Raw genomic sequence first — 27,526 nt, 5'->3', positions numbered from 1 at the left:
CTATATTTGAAATATATGTAGGCAAACTCACCTCTGTACAATGATCCACTTGCCTCTAAATTGTTCAAATACATCGCAAAAAATCGAATTTCAAAACTTTTGCCTAAACATATTTTCGTGAAAACTGAGTTCAGGATCTCGACCTTCTTGTTTCCGACATCAACTAAATTTAAAATAAAAGTTACTTGAATTTTGCTGTATTTTATAACAAAAGAAATTTATTCTATCATGTATACACGCTGAAGGACAGAAGAAACGTTTTTTTTAGTATTGCTGTGTAGAAATGGATGATAATTGCAATTACTGTGGCATTGAATCAGACTGGTGTTTATCAAGATATGGCCAAGATTCATGCCGATTCTAATTGTACACATGAGTTCATCGTAAATTCAGTACATTGAATGAATGTCCTTAGAAAATGTATTTATTACTTATATCAGATCATAATTTTCATTGAAATTATTGTGATCCACGAGTCCTTCGAAATTTATCACGTTGTAATATTTAGCATGCGAATCTGAACATTATATGTAGACTTAATTTCCGTCCTACACAATTTTTTGGTATATACTCACAAAAATATCGCAGATCCAATTTTTTCTCATGAGCAGGCACTTTATTCCTGGAACATCTGAACGATGGAGAAACATGAACTATCTCAGGCGGTGAGATCACTCCATTTATTATTCCAGAGATCCTCATTTTGTACTCAGTAGCATGTTTATAGCAATTAAAAGTTAGGTTCACTGAAATAAAAACAACACTTGTAGCACGTAGCAGAATCAACCTTAATTGCTGTTTAACTAAGTCATATCTTTCGATATCGTGTCTGAAAAGTTAGACAAATATATCAATATATCATGACTTTATTAATTAATTAAGCACACACCTAGAATTTCTTTTAAAAATAATTCATTACACTTCAAATCGCATTAATTATGTCGGCCCAGGTTATTCCAATGCATTAACAACTCACAATGTGGTATTCTAAGAATATTTATTCGTAACATAGCTGATCTGAAGACATTTAAAGTGAAAAATTAAATTCCACAAGAGTAATGATTTGCCAAAAAAGAGAAAGAGGTATAGCATATTATTAGTATATACAAAAATGAAAGAAAAAGGAAACATATTATCATATTGATATTCATTACAACTGAGCATATGGGAACAGGGATATAAAAATCAAAGGAAAGAAAGACATATTACCATACTAAATTGATTCTGGAGAACGACTTCAAAACAAAAACCGTTATTGCTCGACAACAAAATTAAAAAAAAAATCAATGAAATCCAAGTGCTATAAATATCCCCAGCTTTCCAGCAATGCCCTCACAAATACAACATACTTAGTGCTCATAGTTGCGACCAACGAAAACCAATCAAAAGAGAAGAAAGTTGTAAATCTACAATATGCTTACAATAATAGGTAAATATTTTACTTAATTTAGAAGAACTTTTTTCTTAATGATGATTTTTGTAAGTATACTCACAGTATAACAGAAATTATTAAATATATAAATTCTAGGTGATGGCAAAACCATGACCGCAAGCGGGACTCACAAAGATGCTATATATGCATACAATGAGGCTCATGCTACATCAGGTTAGTTTATTAAATATTTAATAAAGATTGATTTGGTATCATCATATCAATTTTACGTTGAAATTTTTTTTTATTTGACATTGGAAAAACTTTGGTGGAAAATAGATGATGGAGATTGGCATGTCCTTCACAAAAAAATCGACGATTCACAAAGGGTTCTTAGTTCGGGGATTAATCTGCGTGGTTGCGAAGATCGCACTATCACTATTACTAAATTTAAGAAAATTTAATAGTTCTCTTTTCAATTAATTAGTCTGATTTTGTGTGATAAAAAGAATTTTATTAATTTTAGGAGTGTGTCTAAAATTCAGTAATTTAATCTGCATTTATCAAAAAAATATCAAGCCTTGTAAAAATGTATTTAGAAACAATGCCATTATGTACAATGGGCTGTGTAAAACATGCTATGGTATTTCTGATTAGAATTTATTTTATATTTAGCTATAACAGGCTTTTACAAAAACAATTTAGCAGCAAGTAGATACTTTAAGAACTATTAGATAAAGTAGGAAAAATTACTTTCGAAAACCAATAACCCTTAATATGGCTAATCAGTTTTCGTTATGATTTTATTTCAATTTCTATATTGTTTTCAAAGACTTATAAAATTTTATATTTGTGGTGGATTGCTATTAAGTGATATTCATGGATTATATAAATATTTAGTTATTAAAAAGTAAAATTTCTAATAATTGAAAATAAACTTATTCAAATAGTGCATCAAAAGTGTTCATTCAGTCGAAAACGGCTACGTAAGTGTGCTATTGCATTTGTTCTCTTTATTTAAAAAAAATTAAAATATTATTTTGTTGTTGCTACTATTCCTATGTGCAAAGTCCTGGTATCGCTCTTAGTTTTTCCTGTTTCATTTTCATATTTTTAATCAATTATTCATCAAACCAATAGCAATTTTATAATAAAATTATAGTTCAGTTTATTAAAACCTTGAACGGCACGAAATTATAAATAATTTTTAATATACCAGTGGAAACTATTCTGAACATATCAATGTTATACGAACGTGGACTTACCGCGATACATAATAGAGATATACCAATACCACTTTTGTCGCCGATACCGATCCGATACCAACTAAAAACGCAGACATCGATATACCGATATTCCAAAATGGCCGATATTCTGATACTATTTTATCATTTCAATAAGTGTGTACAGCAAACGAGTTAAAACAATAGTCTTTGAGCATTATTCAATGTGCGCACAATTTCAGATTGAAAATGACATAATATGGAATTGGTGCTTGGGATCCGGATGCGTTAATTGATTCAGATGCATTGCGTGCTGATGCTATTAATCTAGGTCAGGGCTACTCAACTATTTTTATCGAAGATCCGCAAACAAAACTTCAAAATTATTTGGGTCCGGTCTTTCCAGAACTGATATTTCGGCATCCGTAAACGAGCACTTCCTCGACCGACTAATGGTTAGTAGCAAATTAAAATTGTTTATTATGGTGTTATATTTCTTTTCGTAGATATTTAAAACTATGAAGGTCATTTTATGATAGGAAATTCAAAAAAAGTGGGGCTAATGATCCGAAATAAATAATTAGGTGCGGTTCAAATCCAATACTCGAAAGGTCCGGATTCGGACCGCGGTCCGCCAGTTGAGTATCCCTGATCTAGGTGCTCAATCAAAAAACTGGGGAAATAAGGTGGAAAAATAAATGAATGTTTATATATTCTATCAAACTGATACGTTGAGTTGCGTGCGCAGGATGTTGCGCAAATAAAACGACTATTTACACATTAGAAAATCGACTAATAGTTGATATATTTTTTCAAAATTACCATGTAATATTAAAAATATCAATATAACAATTTGGCATATTATCCATATTAGTTGAGCTAGTTCGGCTGATAAATAGCTAAAAACAGTTCAGAATCCTATTCCCGTTTCTACTGGTAGGGGTGGGGGACGTGCATGTCTCATAGTTCACGATCTATACAAGAAATAAAAGAAACAATTTCAACATTAGTATTCTAATTTTTTAAAAAACATTCTGGATCATATCAAAAAGCTAAATATATCGGAAATATCGGTCTACATCTGGCCGATACCGGATACACTGCCAATATCGAAAATTTGGCCGATATCGACTATACTGATACATCTCTTAATAGCATTTTCCTATGTTAAATGTATCTATATATTAATATTTCTACTATTAACGACATGCTACGGGCGAGTGCATGACCAAAAAAGAAAAGGTAAAAACTCTAAAACAATAAAAATAAAACATACAGAAAACGATATCTTATCAAGTCCGAGACTAAAACTTTTAACAGGAAGTTTTTATTTTATTGTCAAATTAAATGTATTTTCGAATGCAATGAAATCTTGAATCCATATAATAAATATGCACAACTTATCTCGCGCTTCACTCATAGTCGTTTCCATTATAGGGTATTTGAACGAATACATTTACAAATAGCATTCTCCACTGTTTTTACTGTTATTGTGGTTAGCTCTCGAATAGAGGGGAGCATAATAAGCGATGAAGACTTGTACCATCGATGATTAGAGTATTGGGATATTGTCATGGCAATGGTGCCTACATGGTCAGTCTGGAGTTGCAGGAATATTATTTCGTGTATTCTCTCGTAGAAATATTGTCATCACTGCCTAGCCAATCAAATAGCAGCACAAACAACAACGCTTACAAGACAAACAAGACAACTTTGTAATTACCATTATCAAACACAATGTGGATTTTTAGAAAATTTTACTCAAATATAAATCTTGGTTCATATTTACTTGTTCTCTGTTTTTCAACCAAAGGTCAAGCCAAGAAATTTGTAAAGTTAGGAAAACTACAAACAGGTTAAATGTATTAAACAATTTGTAATACCATTAAATATATATAATAATCAAGCTTTTTCTATTGTCGGTCACTCTTTAGATAAGAAATTCGCATGATTGACTCAGATAAAGTTCAGATATTCTCAGATATCAAAACCTCTGATTCTATAGCAATTGTTTAAGAAACTATGGTTTGCTTTAGTTTACCTCATTTTCTTCAAAGCTTACAAGCATGCATGAAATAATATATTAGTAATTTCCTTTTAGGCAAACCTAAAATTTGCAGTTACACAAACAGGTTTATCTGCAAAATATTCTAACAACGTTTCCTCCACATCTCGGTCATCATATCTTTGCTTGTCAAAAACCCACCAGATAAGTTTTATGGGGCCTTTCCAAAACTAAACATCAAAAGAGATCTTTAGCAAAGTGCCTGACCAATGATTCGTATCGATATGCACATTTTAATATTCGACCAATAATAGATTAATGCAGCTTCATATACAGCCTTAACCGGTTCAGAGCCCGGAACGATAGTTCATACATCTAACAGCTGAGTGACTTTTTTATTTTGTTTGTAGCTTTGTACTAATGCAAACAAACTGTTATAACTTACCGAAGTTTGCCAACGTGTCGTTTTTTCTTATTAAATTCTGGCTCTATTGCGCCTTCAGTTGACAACGCGTAATAACAGGCTGATGAAAAACGTTTTCGAATGTGTATTTTAAAATGGTATAATGATGTTTTTTTGCAAAAAAAGATACCGTCAAACTTAAACTCTCAGTCTATGTTGAGCATCCCTTTTGTGAAACATCAATCTTTGAGAAATTTTTTTAAATTCAATATCAAAAATAAATTTATATCAAATTTAAAAAAGCTGAGGATGCCAATGAAGTCATTATATCACATGTGTTATACCTGGCCTAAGATATTTCTATGCGTGAGCAATTTTTCATTCGGTTTAATAAGAATAAGCTGAGAAATAAAGTAAGGAGAAATGTATAATATATTTCGCTATATTTCACGGCAGATGGCGCAAGTCGCAATCTAACCAAGGTGATGTATGCCTAGTTCAAAGATAGATACATTCGAAAAGCATACTTCTATTGCATATATTTCTATGCATAAGAAATTTTTCATTTGGTTTAATAAGAATAAGCTGAGAAATAAAGTAAGGAGAAATGTATAATATATTTCGCTATATTTCACGGCAGATGGCGCAAGTCGCAATCTAACCAAGGTGATGTATACCTCGTTCAAAGATAGATACATTCGAAAAGCAGAGAAAATTTAAATCGTTCAAAAGTTGATGAGAAGAAATACTGTTCTATATTTTATTATCTGATATGATTGAACTTGTACTTGTTATAAATACATCAGCCATTGTAAATTGGAGCTGAAATACAAGTCATATAAAAGTATATAAACATCGACGGGAAGAATCCTAAAAACACAAAGATTCAACTCATAACAAACCAAATCATCATCGTGCGAAGACAACTTTTAATAGCTTGATGATGATGTGAATGAGATAGCGATATTGGTGAAAATTGTTTATTCCAATTAGGCAAGACGACAAGTTTTTGTTGCGAATAAACAATATATATAGGAAAAACAACAACAAGATCAATCGATTCAATAGAACGTAAACAATTAATAAACCTAAGAACATAAATCACTGTGTCTGGTCCCAAGTAGCTTCCATTCTCTGGAATGTATTCTACAGAATGATGTATATAATCATTCTCTCCGTATTCCACTGGAGCTTACAATTTTCCCAGATCACAAAAGTGAATGCGCAAGTTTCTATATAGCTGCACACTTTGAATTATACCAGCTCATGTATGGATTGAAGCAATATTTTCATCTGAAACCATTATTTCTGGAACAAACGAACAACTAATTTTACAATAGCCAGAAATAAAAACGCTAGGTGGCGCCGTTAAGCACATTTCCAAAAGTGAATCAAACATCTCTCAGATTTTGAAATAACTCCGTATCATTCCGTATTTGTTTAAGTATTCTGCCCACACTTGATGTTTTTTTAGTCGTCGGCAAGGCGTTACAATTCTTTTATATCTGCACCTGGCAAATTTGAGCTGATTTGAAAAGATTTTTACAAAAATAATAAGAAATGTCAGTCAACACCCATTCCATATGAAAATAAATACAAGTATCCGAAATCAAAATATTTCACAATATACTTTTACATTATAAATGGAGCAAAAAATATGCGCACCTGGCAAACCCGATTTGAGAGAATATTTTGCAATATTCCCTTTAAAAAGAAATACATGTATTCGAAATCAAAATCTTTTGTAATAAATTTTTCATTTTAAAAAAGAAAATAAATATTTATATTTTTCATGACATTAGTTCATGCGAGGCGTATCTTTTGAATTGGAAATTTACGTTGAATGTGAAATTATCTAACATTTCAAATCTTATAATCCCAGAAATACTTTATAGTTATATGCTGAATGGTACAAGAATAAATCGTATTGAATTGCATGAAAAACATACAATAAAAGGAACCTGATACCAGTACTCTGTTTTCTATAAAAACTTGAGTTCGAGTAGGTTCAAGGTCGACAGACTAAACAAGTGTTTTGTTGCAATTTGGCCTGCTCAATGTTGACGACTTACCTCTAATAATTGTGTTGTAAAAGAGCAAAAGTTTTCTCAGTTGTTGTGAAAATGGAAATAATATTTAGTAATAAAAGCAGTTAATATATCAAAGAAGAAGTGAACATTCACCCATACCTTGATTTGTTGCAAAATATTTTAATATTTTATTCATACCTACTGCTTTACTATATTGATCTCTCTCATATTTGCATTGGGTACTTCAAGTAATTGAGCTCTTTGAATTATTTAAAAATTAGACGCTCAGAGCAAATGTGATTTGTTATGAGTGAATTAAATTATCATTTAAGCATTACTGCATAATTCCTGTGCGTCGTTTGAGTCAATCTTTAAGCTTATAATCGCAAAGTGGGAAATTTAATACTATGATTATGTTCTAGTTTCAAAAATAGCAAAACAGATACCGTATTGCAGAATATTATCCGCAATTTTGTTCATATTTTAGTCAAGAAAACCGGTTGAAAACAATTTTATATGTATATATAACAATGTATATATAACTCATTAACTTTTTATGTCTTGTGAAGCCTATCGCAAAAAAATTGACAAGTTTTTTTTAAGTCATTTTCTCCATTAAACAAATAAGGCATTTTTTCGATTTTTAAAATTTTAACTTTAATTCGGAAAAGTGAATTAAAAAAATGAATATTGTAAATAAGTAATATTGCATACACCAACGAAGTTTCATCGGCTAAATAAAAAGTCATATTAGCTGGTGGTGTTTTGAAAGTGTCACCAACTGCAGAAAAATCTCTTTGCCCAATTCAGCAAGAAATTATTCGTTCATGATTTGGTGGACCAAATGTTCAACTTGGACAGTAAATACTGTTGTTTTCTGAATTATTTTCAATAACGTAAACAGTCATTCTTTGTCCCATACAAATATCAGAAAGTAAGTCTGTTTGGATCTTTATCTTTTTCATTGCTTCTTCCCCAGAACTGAACAAAACTTCAACATTTTCAAACCGATCTTTGACAAAACTGTTTGCGCTCCATGATTCATTAGATGGATCTGAACAATATATATCTCGTTAAATAGAACAATGAATTTTATGCTATATGGATTTGAATTGTTTTGCCATTAAACAACTTTTTATTATTGCTTCAACCTAAGATAAATTAGATGAAGGATATCATGAGTCCACATTTTCATTCATAAAATTTTTTATTGTATATTTCACTATAGAGTGCGCTGAACGCTTCCCGTGGGATCCCAAACAAAGACCTTCACTGGGTACCTGTCGTGATGAGTATATTAATTTAAAGTAACTTGAATAATTTGTTTAATTCTTTGACTGTAATGCATTCATTCTTTTGCTTTCGTTGTTGGATTTTTTATTATCAAGAATGATGGTTATTAACTGATGGAAATGTCTTAAGGGAACCACAAAAGTTGTGAATCTTAGAAAGGATGATAGAAAGGATCATGAAAGGTTGAGCACAATTGGGTATCTACTAGATATTTTGTTTCGCGAATCGGATAATCTTATATTTAAATATTATCGCACACTCACCTCCATACATTGATCCATTTGCCTCTAGAATATTTAAATACATTGCAAAAAATCTGATTTCAAAATTTTTGCGCAAACATATTTTTGTGAAAACTGAGTTTAGAATCTCGATCTTCTTGTTTCCGACATCAACTGAAAATAAATATAATGTTTTCTTATATTTTGCTGTATTTCATTGAAAAGTAGTTCTGTCTATCATGTATATATGATGAATGATCTGGAGAAACCTATTTGAGTAAAGTTTCATGAGAGCGTAAACCGAAATGGTTGATAAATGCATTTACTGTGGCATTGATTGAGACTGATGATTGGTCTGCACAGACAGTTACAATCGTGGTTGCAGTTCCCGCTAAGATTCCTTGCGCATCGAATTGAAATTGTATTGGTAGCGATCTACATGTGCTTCGAAAATATCGTAATATTTACCACGTAAATTATATAAATTCAAGACTCTATTTTTGTCATTTAAACTTGGCATATACTCACTGAAGTATCGCAGATCTAATGGTTTCTCTTGAGCATTTACTTTATTATTCCTTGAACATCTGGATGACGATGAAGAAACGTGAACTATTTTAGGTGGTGAAATCACTGCATTTATTATTCCAGAAAAACTCATTTTTGCTTAGTAGCAAGCTTACTAGGAGTAGCAATTTGAAGTTAGATTTACTGAAATGCAAAACAAAAATTGTAACGAACACGTAGAATAATTTGTAGACTACATATTAACAGTCAGGAGGCAGTTCATAACACAAAAATACAGTTCATAACAAATCAAATCATCGCCATACTAAGACTACGAATATAAGTTTGATATTTGATTGCTTTTTTTTCTCCAACATGTCCTTATCAAGCATGAGATAGAGATGTTGATGAAAATAGTTTATTTCAATTAGACTCGACAACAATTGTGTTTTTCGTTGTGATTGAACAATAAGAAAAATAACAACAAAAGCAATCAATTCAATAAAACGTAAACAATTACACATCTAAGAACAGGAATAACTGTATCTGGTTTCAAGTAGCTTCCACTCTCTACATGCTTTCTATATTCTCAACTGAAGCTTACACTTCTCCCAGATCACAAACTATTTTTTTTATAAACACGATACCTTAATCACAACTCCTCTTGTTACAGTGTAATTCGGTTTAATATGACCTGCTAATAAATGAGAAAATATCGGTGTGAATTGGAAGAAATAAAACAAATGTAAACAATAGTGAATATTTCGTAAAACGATATATGGCACGGGCGTAAGTTCTTTTGACAAAACTATCTTATATAGGGATAGGCGAAACGACCCTAAATTATTACGCCCAAAAGACAATTACTTGCTATTTGTTGAAGGTTCGTTTCTCAATTGTAAATTTCTTATGTTTGTTTCTTCAAGCTGTTCTGGTCACAGTCAAGTGGTTAACGAAAACCTTTTATTTTGTATATACATACATATATGTCAAAGATGTAGAATTTTCATGACGTTTAAATTAGATTGAACAACCTAATTGGTTCTTTGAAGACCCACCTGATAAACAAATCAAATGAGAGCGCTTATGCTATGTTATTGGTTTTTGTAGTTTTAAATTTAATTTAGTTGAATACGTTCACAAAGTTAATTGTGCAATTACAAGTTACTATATAGCTACAGACTATGAATATGACAGATCATGTACAAATTCAAGAAAAATTTCTTTCCAAAACCATTAGTTTCACAACAAATAGCATTTATAAATTACATATACAAAATAAACTTAAGTACTGGAAAATCCAATTTATGTCTGCGCTTAAAATTATGCTTGAAAAGCACCTGCTCAACTTGATTTTCTATTTTATATATACTGTACGACCAAAGTATAAAACATAACATGCGAAAGATGGGGTTACCAAACATAGCCGATTTGAAATCTTATTTTAGACAATAGCCTAACTATTGACATATTTTCATGTTCTTCACTATTATTATAAAATATTAATTATATTACCTTCCCAGCTAGATTTAAAATTGATTCTGAAACAGCGTAGTATATCCATACAAAATTGTAAAAATTCGTACAATGATACTTTTAGAATAGGATTTCAGGCCACATAGACAGCTGCAATATAAAACATGGCAGGCTCTTTGTTTCGCCACATCGCGGAACAATACCAAACGTGCCGAGTTAAACGGTAACGCCCGCCATTTTGTTTAACTAGCAAACGATTACGAAACACTTTTTACTTGGTTTCCTTTTCTAGAGTCACCTTGACTATAATTACTGTTTAGGGTGGAATCTGTGTTTATATTGTAAACACAATAATATAGCTGAATAGAGTATGGCGGTTTAGCAGTTGATGTTAAGGTGATTTCGCCGACACTTTTACTCTCAACCCACTGCCTATAACGATATTAGACAAAGCGCTTTTTGCCCAGGCCGTTGCCAGGTAGCAACAATGGTCAATTGTCGTCACAAATAAATAATAAAAAGTGAGAATGAGTTCTGATACAATAGAGAGACAAGCTTTATTATATGAATAGCGTGTCGATAACAAAATTTTGCTTTTGACAGCCATTGGATAACAAACCATGACATTTTTTTGAATATCTTAACAATAAGTTCTTGCTAAAATAATTGATTTGAAAATTATGAATTGAACATACATTCTAGAAAATTAATAAAATATAATTCAGTACTTTATTTTAACTCAAGCAGGATGACAAAAATCGATCACATGCAAAAATTTACGCTTGAATAACGTCCACGTGGCGATAAAAATATTACAATCGGAACTGTGCATGAAGAAATAAAGTATAAAATATACCACCGTTCTATATATTAATAAGATTCAGATTTGACGGGTTACCGCAGTAAATAAACTGAGAAAAAATACCTCGTTTTCATCAAACAGCTTGCTCCAAATTTATCGCCCGACATTAACCACTATTCATTAGTTTCAATGCCAGTTTTAACAAACAGGGTGTCCATAAAATCTCTTTACGATATCAATTTTGTTATGAAGTCAGTTCTTAATATATCATTTTAACTAGGTTTGTTGTTTTTCAATCAGTAATTGTTTAAGTATCTTTACTTCATTTAATACATTTGCGAGGGCCAAGGCCTCTGTTATTTTAAAAAATTTCAAGAATTTATGGACACCCTATGTTTATACCAGTTTCAACGATTTTATTCACACATGGCAAATGAGTCATGTGAATATCTTATCACAGGTGCTATATTTCTGTCTTCACATATTTTGATTTTCCTATTTTTCTAATTATAATATTTTTGTTAGATTCGCATTCCTGTTATTAACTTACGTGATGAATATTTACACAAGTGAATTTTTAAATATTATACTCCAAAACTTAAAAATAAACTACTGCAGAAATATTTTAATATTTATGCTTTGTTATTCTAATTTCACGTTATGCATTTATGATTCTCATTTGCGGGCGTATTATCCCATCTTTGGAGGACTTGGATTCTATAATATTTTCTATTTTGACATTTACATAATTTCTATCTCCACGTCTTGTTATTTAATTATCTTCAATTATAAGATTATCTTTTTTTTGGTTTTAAAATTATATGAAGAAGCTACAGTTTTCTATTCTGCCATAACTAATTGAAAATTGTCTAAAAATGTTGTTTTTCTAACGCACACGAGTAAACTTTTTCGAAACACGATACCGTTTTTAAGAGAGAATACCAAAAAAAAAGTTTTGATTTTAAATATACTAGCGAGAAGTGTGGGTGGTGTAGCACATAAAAATGTTTCAAACGATAAAGTTTTTTGAATACTGCTTGCATATTGAATTTAAAATTAATTTAAAATGAAATCAAAGTATTTGTTGAATATAAAAGATCATTTATAAAAAAAAAAAATATTGTGACATTCAAAATCTTTTCAGAAAAATACATGAAAGAGAGATTGAATGTTATATAAACATCGAAAATGAAGTACATATCTCATGCCAATATAAGAGTATTTTTATCATTAAACTGAAATTGATATAAACTGAAAAATGGCTAAAGTGAAGCAAAATCTAAATTTTTATAACTAGACATAAACTATCTTCTCGTATGTCTCATATTTCTGTCTCCTAAAATTTTAATTTTCATATATTTTTCAGTTAAAAAACTTACGGGAAAAATTTATTCACAAATGATTTGTTTTAATTATACCTCAAAAAATAAAATAAACTACAGTAAATTATTTTTAATAGATCTGCCTATCAAGAATATTTAAACAAAATATTTATTTTAAAATTTAACGCAGGATAAAAGGTTCTAATGGATACAATATGAATACAGAAAAATGTAACGTCAACAGGAATAACCCTCATTTGAAAAGCGTCTTTCTATGATTACATCATCTTTTTATATATCATATTGAAATACTAAAAGATGATGAAAATTAAATCCATTGTTTAGTACATATCACATATCTTTTTGATACACGAAAATAAAATAGAAACAAAGATTAGTTTAAAAGAAACAACGAGGTACAAAAAGAAATAAACAAGTGAATGGATGCCAATTGAAAAAAGCAGTAAAAAGAAAATGAAAAAAGTGGGGGTAGTGCATCAAAGTCGTCATGATACTTTCATAACATTCACATCTTGATTAGAATATAGTTGATTGATAAGTCGAAAGCAATGGGTGGTTTAATTACAAGATTTTTCAGAGAAGATGGAAGCGAAGTCAAATCCACTAATGATTTCAATAGAGAATATGGAAATAGAGGTGAAATATGTGAAACTAATTTTAAAGGAGCCTATTTTATGCATCAAAATATATTCAAAATGCTTTGCAAGTTAATCAAACCAGCGTGTGGAAGTAATATTAGGTTGAAGAGTATGTTTAAACTTATTCAGAGAGGCATAAGCATGCAAGAGACCAACATGTGACTTTGCTCTGGATTGACTATTATGCGTTTTAAACTAAATGTAAATATATTACGTAACTTCGTTTCGAAAAAAAATGAAAAATTATGTAATTCAGTAATAAAAAAATTAAAAAAAATGACTAATAAAAAATTTGTAATAATTTATTTTATTTCAGAGTGAAAATATTGATTTCATTTTGCAAATTTTTTTTCAGGAACTTACAGTACCAGTACAGGAAGATCAGGAAATATAGGAACCGACCTGGCATCAGAGGTGAATCAAGGACCTGCAGAAGTTTATCTCAAAAAAGGATAAATAAATACCTGTTCCCAGATATTTACTATATACTAAGTATTTAGTAAATATAATTATAAAATTTGTATCTTATCACGTGCTCAATTTTATATTATAGTTTTTATAATAAAAAATGATATTGCATCTATAGGTTTGTGTGTTCAATTGAGTCAAGGACCTTGCAAATGATTGTTGAGATAAACATTAGAAACATCATCAAGTACTAACCTTGACCTACAATACGGGGAAGAAACTTCTTATAAAATAATATGTTTTGTTAGCTACCATAGAGATTCATTATTCATACCCGATACGCAAACAACGTAAAGTATTTCTATTGTCTATTTTATATTGAATAATAGGGCAAGGTCAGACAAGTTCTATTAAAATACCATCTTGGGGTTCTGAGTAGCAAAAAAAAAAAAAATTAACAATAAATTTAAACAAATTCCATTTGGTGATATTTTATCAAGCTGCAGAATCAATATCAAATGTGAGCGTTAATAAATAAAAATTAAAAAATATGTAAATTAAAAGAGACAAAACGTTTTATTCACAAATCAATATGTATAAATAACATCCTAGAACAATCAATAAACCAATGATAAAAAATATTTTACTGTAAAATTGTGTTTATTTTCAGCCAAAACGAAACGCAAAATAAAAAATAAAAAGATATTTTTGTGAGATCCATCATATAATTAAGTTTTCCTTTTCGAACACTTGATGAAAACAAAAGCAAATAAACAAAAAAATTGAATAGCAAAAAATGAAAAAAAAAATTAAATAGTCTGGTCAGTCCGGACTGTATATATTCAGTATATACTCAGCTAATATGAAGTTTCATTTATTAAAATATCGATATTACCGAATTGTAAATAAAAACAGATGTTCTTGGTAAAATACACAACAATTTTTCTTTAAATGAAAGTGAGTTGCATTAGTTGAAACATTGTTTGGAGCTAAATTTAACCGTTTTCAAAATATTGGTTCAATGTATAGTATTTTTTTGATTGTCAATACCGCATGAAAACTTCATTTATGTACCTCACCTAGGTTTAATTTTAAAGGATTTTTCTTTATTGTTTTTTAGTTTAACCAAAAGGTCGTAGTTGCCAGTTACTCTGGTATCTACCACAAAGCTCGCCTGAACAAAATGAATCCTAACTCTCAAAATAAAAAAACGAACATCTTTGTCTGGACTTGTAGAGAATATAAAAATTTATTGAACAATGGATCCCAGGCGAAAGTATAGTTTCGATGTTGGTAATTCCCCACTAGCCTTTTTCTTATTGAACCATTTAAGTATATATCTTAATTATGTTACCGCCAAATAATGAAGAAAAAGAAGCACAAGTAAAAAAAGAAAAACATTAACATGCTTCATTGATTTTCTTTAAAAAATATAAGCCAGCAATATTCTGGAAGAAAAAAAAACTATGAAATTGAAGTACTATAAATATCCTCAATTTTCTGAAAATATCTCACAAATACGGAATATAAGGTATCTCAAGTTTTTACGAACCGAAGAAATTATAAGACAAATAAACCGTAAAAAATATTTTGATAAAAAAAGAAAATTTTGCAGTTTCTACGAGTTATAAAAACTACATTATGATTACAACTACTATAAAAGGTAACAAACTATATTTTACATAAAATTAATAAGTTATAGCATCTCAAGATAAACCAGCAGTAAATCAGAAATTATCGAATATTAAAATTCTAGGTGATGGCAAATTAATGGACGCAGTCGGGACTTACAACAATGCTATTTATGAGTACGATAGAGTGCACGGGAGTACAGGTATTATTGAATATTTATTAATTAGGTATTTAAATGAAAGTTTCAAATAAAAAATCATAAATATAACACAAAATTATTTTTCGATTCAAAAAATATTTTGATATGACAGTGGGAACACTTTATTGGAAATCAAGCAATGGAAATACTGGAACTATTTTTCGAGGAGACAGTTGTTCACAACAAGCATTTTGCGGGGAGATTAATAGCGGTGCAGCATCTATTGCTATTACTAGACATTGGACTTTATCTTCGTTATGTTACATTTTGTGAATGTGGAATAAATTATATTTAGACTTGATTTTTTGGATAAAATGGTTATAACGTTCGTAAAGAGTTGGGAACAAACAGGCACTTTAACCATTGTATACCTCACTATTGATCAGTCCAATTTGTAGGATTGTAGAATCTGTGCTAGTGGTGTATATGGATTTGAATTCTGAGAATTTTATTTGTCCTACCACCGCGTTAACAAATGGAAAAAAAAAATTTCTGATCTTCCATGGAGGGATATTTGCAGCTGGCGTAACATGTAACTTTGTGAAGAATGACAGCAAGTCAAATCCTAAATGTTTGTCATCGATAAAAAGAGACGTCCTAGATTACAATATAACATTTACAAAAAGTAATTTCCTTGAACAAATTGAATCGTCGGCACCCCAATGCTATTACTCAGTAAAAATATTTATTTTTTCTATTTTCCTATAAATTTTTTCAATTCTTCCAGTTAAGTATTTTCCCAAACTTGAGAAAATGCATAAAAAATACAAATCAGTAAAATTAATAAAATATTATTAGAAAATCAAAACACAATCTTTCCACGAAAATAAGAAAACTATAGCTAAACCTCTAATCAAATTTGTCTCAAAAATAAACTAACTTAAAAAGTTTTCCAGTTACACAAATTTTCCATGATTTTTGACCACGTGCCGTCTTTAAAAATACTGATTTTAGTAAATTTCAATCTGAAGAAACATTTTGTAAAAATTTATTGACAAACACTCGTGATACAGCGGAGAATAGATTCAATCAAAATAATAAGTAAGTTTCCATAATTGTTGAACGATGAACGGAATCATTTCCTACATATATATTTCAATTACAAGCTATATGCTTGTTGATATCGCAAAATAATTATTTCCTGTTATTCTTATGTTTTACAATTATTAATCTATTAATACAATGCATTCTATTTGGGCGCATTATTACTTTTATGATGACACAGTAAAAACAAAATACTATATAACAATACTCAAATACCAAATCGAATACTAACATTTGTCTGGACTTGCCAGGACGAAATACCTTATGCACCCACGCGAAAGTATAGTATCAAAACTGGTAATTCCCCGTCAGCCTTTTTCTCATTCAAACCTTTTGAACTATCTCATATTTAATATTATTTAATAACACAGGATTCCAAAAAATGAAAAAAAATGAAAAATTATATTTTATAATTTATTGCGATAAAAAAAATAAAAAACTGCTATTAATAAAACAAAAATAGGACATAATACCCTCTCATTATATTTTATTCCAGAGCTTTCAGCAATTTTAATTTCGAATGATATCAGAATATATCTGAATATTTACAAAATGATTCTACGTGAATTTAAAAGATCTTTGGAATACATCACAAATTTCTGTACTTTTTTTTACAAATTCACCAAATTACTAGGGAAAATAAAAACGATTACAGCAAGAAATTATTAAAAATCCAATTTTAAAACATTCCAAGCTCAAAAAAAAAGTTTCACAGAATTCAATATATATTATGATAAATTTTACTTTTCTCAAAAGTTTGAATTTAATAAATGCTTAAGCGACGACACAACTTGAGGATATACACAAACGTTTACTTGAGCAAATATTTTATTAAAAAATAAATTATGCATTTACTAAGAATATTGTATTTTGAAATTATACAAAATATTGTTGAAATACCCCAATTTTACAAAGACATTTTATTAGGTATTTATAGTCAGAATTATGCCTAAAAATAAGAAACTCAAATACAACTTAAATTGTCTAAACTGACAAAGCTTCACGTCAAAATCGTGTCTCAATTTTCTTCATTGTTTTTAAAGACATGTGCAACGTTTTATTTGTTATTAACAAATATTACATAATATTTACAAATTAAATTTATTGAATATTGAAATAATTTTTTATAAAACATCAAATAAAGCTATTCAAGAATTGAATCTGACACCTTTATTCAGCCAAAAACGGCCACGTCAGCACGCTACCATATTTACTCTTTTTATTTTAAAATCAGAAAAAAGATTTTCCATTGTTACACCGCACGAAACACCAGTATCACCATCGGTTATTCCCCTTTTACTTTTACATTTTTAATAACTTCCTATCAAATCAACACAAAATTTATAAAAAACTTTTGAAAATTTGAAAACTTTTGTTGATAACATCAAACCTGAAATCTTAACTCAGATATTGTCGGTCACTCGGTGAAAAGCTTCAAGTAGTAAACAGAAAAACATATTAAAAAAAACATCAGAAAAAAATACTATAAACAAGTTGTATGTTACATCATGCAATATTTTCAGATAAAAGTAATTGAACAACTTGTTTTTTCGTTTCTTAAAATATTCGAAATTAATAATCAACTTTAGAATAGCATGGTAAATAATAACATTTTTTTCATTCATAGTCACCAATAATTCCTCAGAACAATAATGAACCATGTTCCATACAATGTGAAAAAAGCGTGGGTAACTAAACTTATCGTTTTATAAAAGTTTTTTTATATATTACATTCGATTTTCTGAATCTGACCTCGTTAAAGAAAAAAGGGGAAAATCCCCCAAAACAGTCCACAGATAAACCAATCAGACGCATGAAAAAGAATGACGTTACAATATTTTTTTGTTCTCCTTATTGATCCTACGCACAATTGTATCAGCAATATATAAATTCAAGCACAACAATAGTCTTCTAATTGTGTGATAAACATTCGAATCATAAGCATAATTTACTGATTTGAAAACAAAAATCTGTCTAATCGTTTCAAATGGATTTGCAGGAAGTAAGAGGTGAGTAAAAATAAATTATTGGATTATTCTGAACTCATTGACAATAACTTAGTGTGCTGATTATATTAGTCTATTAACCAAAAAATTACTATAATTAAGGAAAATTTGTAACATTTCATTTAATAAATTATCTACGAGTTTAGTAATTTTACAGAATAACAACATTTTTATTTGAATTATATAAAATTGAATTCCTTTCATTTTAAAATAATCGTACGTTTCAAAAGACAAAACAATAGTTGTTTTTAAACTAATTTCGAACAAAACTCAACAAAAATGCTATTCTATTCAAAATACACACAAACTTTCTAACTGTAATGCAAAAAGAATATGAATTTCCCACATTTCATTGGTTTCAAAAAAATACCTTTCAAAACAGCGTTACACAATTTTCTGTTTTGTTCCACTTACATTCCTATATAACTGCTTACATACCTTGCCTATTTGCTTCAAACTATCACATATAAAATTAGCACAAAAATATTTATTTGCAAAAGGGCCTATTTTCTTCTGTACTATATTAGATTACTGTCTGTAACAAATTTACACGATTTTAAGTGATACTAGTCGTTGACGGACGAAAAACACAAGAAGTAATTCTCACCGGCAGTGAAATCATCGCTATAACCAGAAGCAATATTTATCAGGCAATTAAATCGCAAGTAACGAGACCTGCTTCACCTGGGTGTAGTAAGTATCTGTTGAATATATTTTTTTTTTATCAAAACTAAAATGTATGACTAAATATTTTTCAATAAAATTGATTAATAATTAGAAATTTTCATCGACGAATATATCATCTTTGTTTAATATAAAGCTTTACATTGCAACCAATGAGAGACATTCTACCCAATTTTTTACAAATTTTTATATGAGTTACTGGAGTATGATGATGTGTTCGACACTCATTCACAAATCTTACATTTTATTCTAATATTATTTTCAGGAGGGAATATTAGAGTACAGAAAGTTACATACAGCTCTGGCAACTTCGATTCGGACATAGCAGGTAGAGAACGGGATTTTGTGTCGGAAATAAATAATGGCAGAAGTCTTACTTGCAAAGTACATGCTGAAAGTATATAATAAACAAATATACAAATTTAATTGCTTCAAATAAATATCAGATATATGTGTGAAAATGTTTTTTTGTTACAATGACAATGGGTGAGGGAAGGTATAAAATGTTGGATGAGTAATATCGGGTAAAAATATTCAGATTAATCAGTTGAAAATGATAAATTTCCGAATTATATTAGAAGTTTGGAATTAAACGTAGAATTTTTTGAATATGGTTCTTCACCAAATCCGAAGAGGTTTTTTGGAAAAGGGATAAGAAAATTGAAATAAGACGGTATTTATCTTTATAATTAAACACAATTCATGTCATACTCCACGTCAGAGAAGTCTTTTTGTTTATTTAAATATTATAGAACCTAAATGAGCATTTTCGTAAATAGTACCTAAAAATATCCGCCCATTGACGCTTCCCAAAAGGAGAGTCAGTGTTTAATAAGTTATGAATAATATGTGCAATGATGGGTCGGAGTATTAGAGTATTGTCATCACAATGGTACCTACAACGTTGACTTATTCAGTTGCTGAATTATTTTTTCGTGTATTCTCTCGTAGCCATATCGTCATGACTTCATGGCCAATCAAATAGCAACACAACTGAGGTACGTATGATGCTTACACGTCAAAAGCGGAAACCAAAAATTCTGGGGTTTGTATACTGTATTTATGGATTATTGAGCAATACAAGCAGAGAAAATTGTACTAAATAATTATGCGATGACTTTGTAAATATGTTCATTGTTTTTTTCATCAGTTTTAAAATAATCAAGCAACAAACAGGATTAATAGAAATTTGTAATCTTATTGAATATAATATTCAAACTCTCTCTGTTGCCATAATGTCTGCCACTCTTTGGGTAAGGAATTCACATGCCTGACTCAAATAAAGATCAGATATTTCAGATTATTGTAATAACGCTCTTCCTACACTTCCACTTGCTACACATCGAAATTTTCTCCGATATATTTTATATTGCGCTTTCACAACTTTACATAAAATGTCTTCAGTCAAGCATCTAATGGAAATAATACGCACGGAGCTGCATATTTTACTATATGTACAATATTATGATATTAACGAATGCACATTTTGCAGAGAAAAAATTTTCGAACTAGAACTTTTTTGATCTAATTTTGCTTCCATCTGTCTCCTGTTGCTATGAAGATAATCCGCCAAACGGATCTGTCAGTTTGCCTTTGGAATGCGTAAGCTATTCATTGAGATACAATTAACAACCCCGCCTTAAGAGTTTTTCAATGGCGAAAACAATAGCAAATAAAACAAGCCCGGACGAGCATACGATGTTGCTAAGCAACAGCTCGCTTGAGCAATAAAATCTCCTGTATTTCATACCGTGCAACACGTCACCATTTGAAGTCCCATACATGAAGTATTACAACGTATTTGTAAACTTGAAATGAATACATTATCAATAAATTTATCCTCAAACACGGGAATTCTGAGAATCTCTAAATGCAATATAAAATATCGGATGCTAACAAATATAGTCGCATGACATTTTAACAACCTTCACTAACACCGAAAATGTTGGAAACCTACAGTTAATCGCCAAAAAACTACAGCTAATAAATCTATCAACTGAGTAAATCCCTTCTCTCGTTTGTAACTTTGTAGTAGTACAAATAGACTTTTCTAGACTATCCTAAGTTTGCCAACGTGGCAGGGTTTTCAATTGTGAATTCAGGCTCTATTGCGCGTTCAAGTGGCGACGAAAAATAACGGATCATTGATAATGTTATTAATAACAGATATGGGATGCTAAATACATATAAATACCGCTGTTTTAAAATATGTATTTGAAAGAGATATATTGTTTTTTTATTAAATTAATAACCCTCATCTTCAAACGCGAAATGTCACATCTTGAGCACCCTTTTGTGAACTATCAATACATTTCCCTAAATAAATTTAGGGATAGCGATTGGATTTACATGTTTATCTTGGCGGAGAAGAAAGTTGACAACATGGCTCAATCATATGCCGAACCACGGCCTCCAGTCATATCGGGTATGGTATTAGTTATCCAGTTTGTTTCCAGGTGCATGGACTCGACGGAGAAAGAAGCCATGGCTACATGAATCACCCGACGGCGGCTAGAAGCCCAGCAATCCTCCTGCACATAATTATGCGATAAGCGATATAATTTGTTATTATGTCAATTTAACATAATTTTTTTATTAGATGTAAATTAAGCAAGCAACAAACAGGATGAAGTATTTGAAGTATTTGATAGAACACAATTGCTGAATTTTATTTTATTTCTGTGGGGGCTTCAACCAAAACGACAAAATTCAAAACAAACTTAGTTGAGAAAATAGGAAAAACATAGGTTATTTTGTACTTTTGAACATCTTCTGCTGTTTAACTTTGGTAAATATGGCTCCCTTGATTAAGGCTCCCTTGATTAAAAAGCTAGCTCAAAAAACAATTTTGTGTTGAAACCCTGGACCTATTATTGCTTTGGTGATTTTTTAATATTGGTCTTTTCCCTCAGAAAATTTAGTATTTTCAGATCGTTACAGAATACGCTTTTACGAATCACTTTTTTTCTCGTGTTCTCTCGTATTATTTTTGTCGTCATCAGTAATGTACCAATCAAATCTTGGCACGACTAAATCACGTGGGTCTCTCACATGATAAATCCTTGTCACGCAATCTCGTAAAAATTGGTAGTGTTATGATGCAGTGCTGTAACGTTTCACTTGTAAGTTGTAACAATGGAATATTTAGTTTATAATTTATTTTTCACGAGATTATTCGTTGATGCAATTGAGATAAAAAATAACTTTGGTCAAAAAGTATTGAAAAAGATGAATTAATTTTTTGGACTTATTCCATAGCGACTACTGATTGTTGTTTTGTTGATATCGTAAACAAATTTTGTCACACCCATTTATGAACCCCTTTAGATAAGAATGTTAATTTTAGGAAACATAATGGAGCTATTCAAAGCAAGCAAGCACCCTTTCTCAAAGTAATAACATTTTATCAAAACTCAGTTAGGTAAAACTTTTATTCAAACAACCACAGCTATTGACAGCAGCGATGCGGATGTTTGAAAGTTAAAATCTTAATTCGAGATAATATAAAGAGAGTCCATTCTGATTTTATCATGCGAAACTAGCAAATTTACAATACTTTATTTAAAGGAAGAGAAGAAGTCAAAAATGCTCTCACTAAAATGTAAATGAACTTTTGCTTGAAGTTCATAATAAATAGTTTTCTATGACTTCGTTACGAAGAAATTCCGTAATGGAACAAACATAAATTCTTCTATAAAGTCAAATATTTGAACATGGTTACAGGCTAATGTTATAATTAATCATGCGAAGTCAGTTATTATTTTATCTTATTTTTCTTAAATTTCACAGATTAACAGATCATACCAAATATTATTCATATTTAGTAATTGCTGATAATATCAATTATAATCAAAGTAATTAACAATTACAGCTGCTAAAATTATTCCGTTCTCCATAGTCCAGTCATATATTGAATTTTGATTTTCCTTTAAATCTTGCGTTTTCAGGTTAAAACCTTGATATTATAATATTAATATTTGCAGCCGATCTAAAATTTACTCGATTTCATTAACATTTCATTGTTGAATTGTTAATTGTCTAATTGAATCGTAGAAAAAAATCTAATTTAAAAAATATAAAATATTATATATGCATCTTAATCAAAAATAAATATTAAATATACCCCGTTTTAAAGCAATAAATGAACCGAGTTTTGCGTTTCTCAACATTTTTTTTTAATTTTCTGAGTAATGATGGTGATCGTACCGAAATAAAGAATAAAAGTCGCGATATAATTATTGTTAATATTCAGGCATAAATACATCCGCCACGTGATAGCAAGGGATACAAAAACTGCTAATAGCAAAGAAAAACATTTTGCTATTCCTCTACTCTTGGCGGGCACTTTTACAGTATATTGAAACAATTAAACAGGTAATATTAATAAACTTATTAACTTATCGAACAAATTAAAATTGTGACGTCATATTGCTTCTAACTTTTCTCACTCTCATGCAATTAAAGCAAAAAAAATTCAACTCAAAACCCTCATATCGTCATCAAAAATACCCGACGTAATATTTTTTTGCATTCCCCCAAAGCAGTGACTATCAAATCAAGAAAATTGATAACAAAATAAAAATATTCTATCTAATTGAAGAGTCCAGCTGCACACTAACACAAATATATTTTCGTAACGTTTCGCGCTTGCGCTACCCAATTCAAAGTTAAAATAGTTGAGTAAAAATACAACAATTGTTTGCATGGAATCCGGAGCTGCAACTCCCTCAAAATAAAAAAAGTATTAAGGAACAAAATCAAAACCATTGGAATTAATGATAGAAATCTATAATATCAAACTCAATAGTTTTTTCTAACAACGAAATAAATAAAAAAAAATGGAAAGAAGGGAGGCGTGTCATAAATAGAAATGAATTATTGAATAACAAAAGGTATTTTGATACTACCACGCATTTTATCGACTTCTTCATATTGATATCACAACAAAGATTGGGAATTTTCCTTTTCAAGTAGCCAATCACTATCGTTACGAGGGACGCTTATGAAAAATGTTATTCTTATTATTGAGAGCTAAATGAAAAAAATGATACAATATATAAACGCAACCAGAACAGAAGTTGTGTGTATTCTAAAACTTACACGGTATTTTGAAGGTGATTGTTAAAAAAAATAGCAGCTAAAACAGCAATAATGTCTATACCTTCAAAAGGTAAGTGTCGAGAAAATAAATATGTCAACATAAAGCAAAACTGATGGATATAGGACTAAACAAACAGTCTTATATTCAATTTATTTCAATTTTGTTCTAACCCTAACCCTAATTTTTGTATTTGAGTTTTATATGCTGGTTGTATAAGAGTTAATATTCTGCAAAATATTGATTTATGAATATCTTCGATATTGAACGTATAATGAGAACTTATGTTTCATATATATATTTGTCAATTCCATTCAAAACTTCTTTAATAAAATTGCAAGTACAATACTGAAAAATAGTGTTTACTAGAAGAATGAATCATATAGATTGAAATAAACACATCGTAGTTCTGTGATATTGATAAAAAAAACTGCCTACCTTGATGAAACTATGTTAAAATTATTTGAATGCTGAAAGTATTTTTTTGAATCATATAAGTTTTTGCACATTTTGCACTGAACATTTTTTTCCAAGCACAAATTTTTCTTTCGCTAATTATGAATGATAATTTCATAGTTTTAATCGCCGCAAGACAAAGTGTCTATCTGTCATCTAGTATTCTAGTCTATTGCACAGCGGCTCTTTTTGGGGGGAACATAGGAATTAAAATTAATAATAAGGAACACCAATTATCTCTGTTAATGAATTTTATTTAGTCAATTAGTGAAAAAAATTTTGAACGTGAAAGACGTTTGACTTGTAATAATTTCCATTTACTATGTCATTTTTTTTATATACCGGTAACTGCTCTCTGAATAAATCGATTTCTCAATATTCAGTTATACTCTTCATTGATGGAAATGAAGTAAGGCACAAAGACCTCGACATTACCGGAGTCACAGAAAATCGTGATTTTTGCAAAAAGATTGTTTCGCATGTGGGACGCCCGGATCCAGGTAACGTTACTTCAGAATAAATATCTTATGCTTTTTGAACGTTGAAAACAACTTGATAGGGCTTCGATAATGATCAGAATTGAATTTTAGAAGGGACACTAGCAGTCGAACGTGTAACATACGAAGATGAAGAAGGCAACTACAAGGACTTGAAAGGAAATGAAGACGAATTTGCGGCACTTGTATGTCAAGGCGAACCCTTGACTTGTATAGTTCATACTCGGACAATAATCAGTAAATTAGGATTATTTTCGTGAACTACTTGTTATAATACATTGAAATAAATGAAGCTGTCTTTAAAAATATTGATTTTATAACTTTTGAATACTTTTTATTCGATTACAATTGCCAGGAAGAAAGAGGGAGAGTCTCGCGTCAATCACTGTCTTCAACCCGTTGGCATGCGCTTCAGTACACATTGAATGTCAATTCCACAAAGCTTTCTGTATTCCTACCCTAATTTTTATAATATTTTGCCTTCAATGCTATTCAACTTAATCAAATAATTGGAATTATAAAAATAAATAAAGAAAAATAAATACCAGGAATAAAGCAAGGTGCTTTGTAAAAAGGAAATAAAACCTAATATATTGAAAATAAATAAAAACCTTACGATATTCTGTGGGGAAGATCATTTTGTTATTTGCAGTGAAGTCGAACTAAGTAGTGAAGTTCTTAAAAATAAATTAAGAGAAACTTCATAAAAAAATAAATTTATTTTTACGGTAGGTATGGTAAACATTTTTGATACATAATGCGCCAGTGGTAGAAAGCATTGAATATGATATAAATACATTAAATTATGTATATTGCGGATACGTGGCGAAGTGCTGCGTACGTTAAAAACACAATTCAAGAAAGGACGGGTAATCCAAAAAAGTACCACATATCAAGTTTACTAAAAGGCTTATATATCGAGATTCAGCTCGGTAATACAGACTTGCTCTGCAAAATTCTCAAGTCACAAGCCTATTCTATCAAAAATAAACATCACAAGTTATGATCATTTTTATCGATGGAATATATCAAATTGTTTGGCCTGATGCAATTTTTATATTCATTTTCTTGAGAATTTTTTTCTGATGCATTCTCGCTACCAGTATCCACCAAAAAATCCCAAAGCAATGTAAGTTTCAGATTACTAACAATATTATAGTTTACAGCCGAAAGACAGAATTATATTAAAATAAAATTATTAAGATCCTATTGAGCATGACCTTATTAATGCATTTCAAATTTCGTGTTCTTAATATTCCATCACATGGGTGGGCAGACATGCGATACAAAAATAACTTTTCAAACGCTACCCGTTTTCTTTTGTTATTTCGCGTTGCTGAAGAAGAGAATAAATTCTGTTATGCTCATCCGTAACTATCATTATTGATCTTGTTATTCACAGGCATACAGTTAGCAACCCCGTCCTAGAAGATTCAACGGTCTGAGATAAAGACATGAAAAATAACAAAGAATACAATATATCGGATGCTAATAAATATAGTCGCATGACATTTTAAGAACCTTCACTAACACCGAAAATTATTGGCAACCTATAGTTCATCGCAAGAAAACTATAGCTAATAAAACTATCAACTGAGTAAATCCTTTCTCTCGTTTGTAGCTTTGTGACAGTACAAATCAGACTTTACTAGCCTTTACAAAATTTGCCAACGTGGCAGGGTTTTCTATTGTGAATTCAGGCTCTATTGCGCGTTCAAGTGGTGACGACAAATAACGGATCATTGAAAATTTTAATAATAACAGATATATGATGCCAAATACATATTAATATCGCTGTTTTAAAATATGTATTTGAGAAAGACATAATGTTTTTTTTTTATTGCGACAAACAAAATACTCTCATCTTCAAAAGCAAAATTCTATACCTTGAGCACCCTTTTGTAGACTATCAATATACATCCTTATAAAAAACTTTCAGGGATAGCATAAGATTTACATAATAATCCCGGTGGAGAGGACGGACGATTAGATGGATTAATCATATTGCAAACCACGGCCTCTTCGTCCGGTCCATGCCGGGTACGGGAATAAAAGACAGGTAATCCAAAAAAGTACCTCAAATTTAGTTTACTAAAAAGACTCAGTAATACAGACTTGCTCTTCAAAATTTCCGAGTCACAAGTCTATCCCATCAAAAATAAACATCACAAGTTAAGATAATTTTTATC

The 27,526-nt window shown here is 30.1% G+C and overlaps 2 protein-coding genes and 3 long non-coding RNA genes across 5 annotated transcripts; 4 read left to right on the top strand and 1 right to left on the bottom strand.

The window, feature by feature from the left end:
* Positions 1–5,615: 5,615 nt before the first annotated feature.
* On the bottom strand, positions 5,616–9,257 carry LOC120326442 (uncharacterized). The gene is made up of 3 exons (XM_039392734.2): positions 9,076–9,257; positions 8,590–8,721; positions 5,616–8,087 (listed from the first exon to the last, which is right to left on the bottom strand). Exons 1-3 carry the CDS (start codon positions 9,206–9,208, stop codon positions 7,882–7,884), a joined length of 471 nt encoding a protein of 156 aa, XP_039248668.2. The 5' UTR covers positions 9,209–9,257; the 3' UTR covers positions 5,616–7,881.
* Positions 9,258–13,173: 3,916 nt separating this feature from the next.
* LOC144421885 (uncharacterized) lies at positions 13,174–14,117 on the top strand. Its single transcript, XR_013475013.1, has 2 exons — positions 13,174–13,311; positions 13,669–14,117. It is a non-coding gene; the product is annotated as an uncharacterized LOC144421885 (long non-coding RNA).
* Positions 14,118–15,189: 1,072 nt separating this feature from the next.
* On the top strand, positions 15,190–15,853 carry LOC144422225 (uncharacterized). Its single transcript, XR_013475213.1, has 3 exons — positions 15,190–15,384; positions 15,478–15,555; positions 15,665–15,853. It is a non-coding gene; the product is annotated as an uncharacterized LOC144422225 (long non-coding RNA).
* A 2,601-nt stretch (positions 15,854–18,454) lies between these two features.
* On the top strand, positions 18,455–19,747 carry LOC144422218 (uncharacterized). Its single transcript, XR_013475211.1, has 3 exons — positions 18,455–18,605; positions 19,164–19,295; positions 19,552–19,747. It is a non-coding gene; the product is annotated as an uncharacterized LOC144422218 (long non-coding RNA).
* Positions 19,748–24,316: 4,569 nt separating this feature from the next.
* LOC144421894 (uncharacterized) lies at positions 24,317–25,779 on the top strand. The gene is made up of 3 exons (XM_078111416.1): positions 24,317–24,456; positions 25,224–25,340; positions 25,431–25,779. Exons 1-3 carry the CDS (start codon positions 24,438–24,440, stop codon positions 25,595–25,597), a joined length of 303 nt encoding a protein of 100 aa, XP_077967542.1. The 5' UTR covers positions 24,317–24,437; the 3' UTR covers positions 25,598–25,779.
* Positions 25,780–27,526: the final 1,747 nt, after the last annotated feature.

Source organism: Styela clava, chromosome 4 (assembly GCF_964204865.1).
Source record: "Styela clava chromosome 4, kaStyClav1.hap1.2, whole genome shotgun sequence".
NCBI classification, from domain to species: domain Eukaryota; kingdom Metazoa; phylum Chordata; class Ascidiacea; order Stolidobranchia; family Styelidae; genus Styela; species Styela clava.
This window is presented reverse-complemented; position numbering and strand designations above follow the sequence as displayed.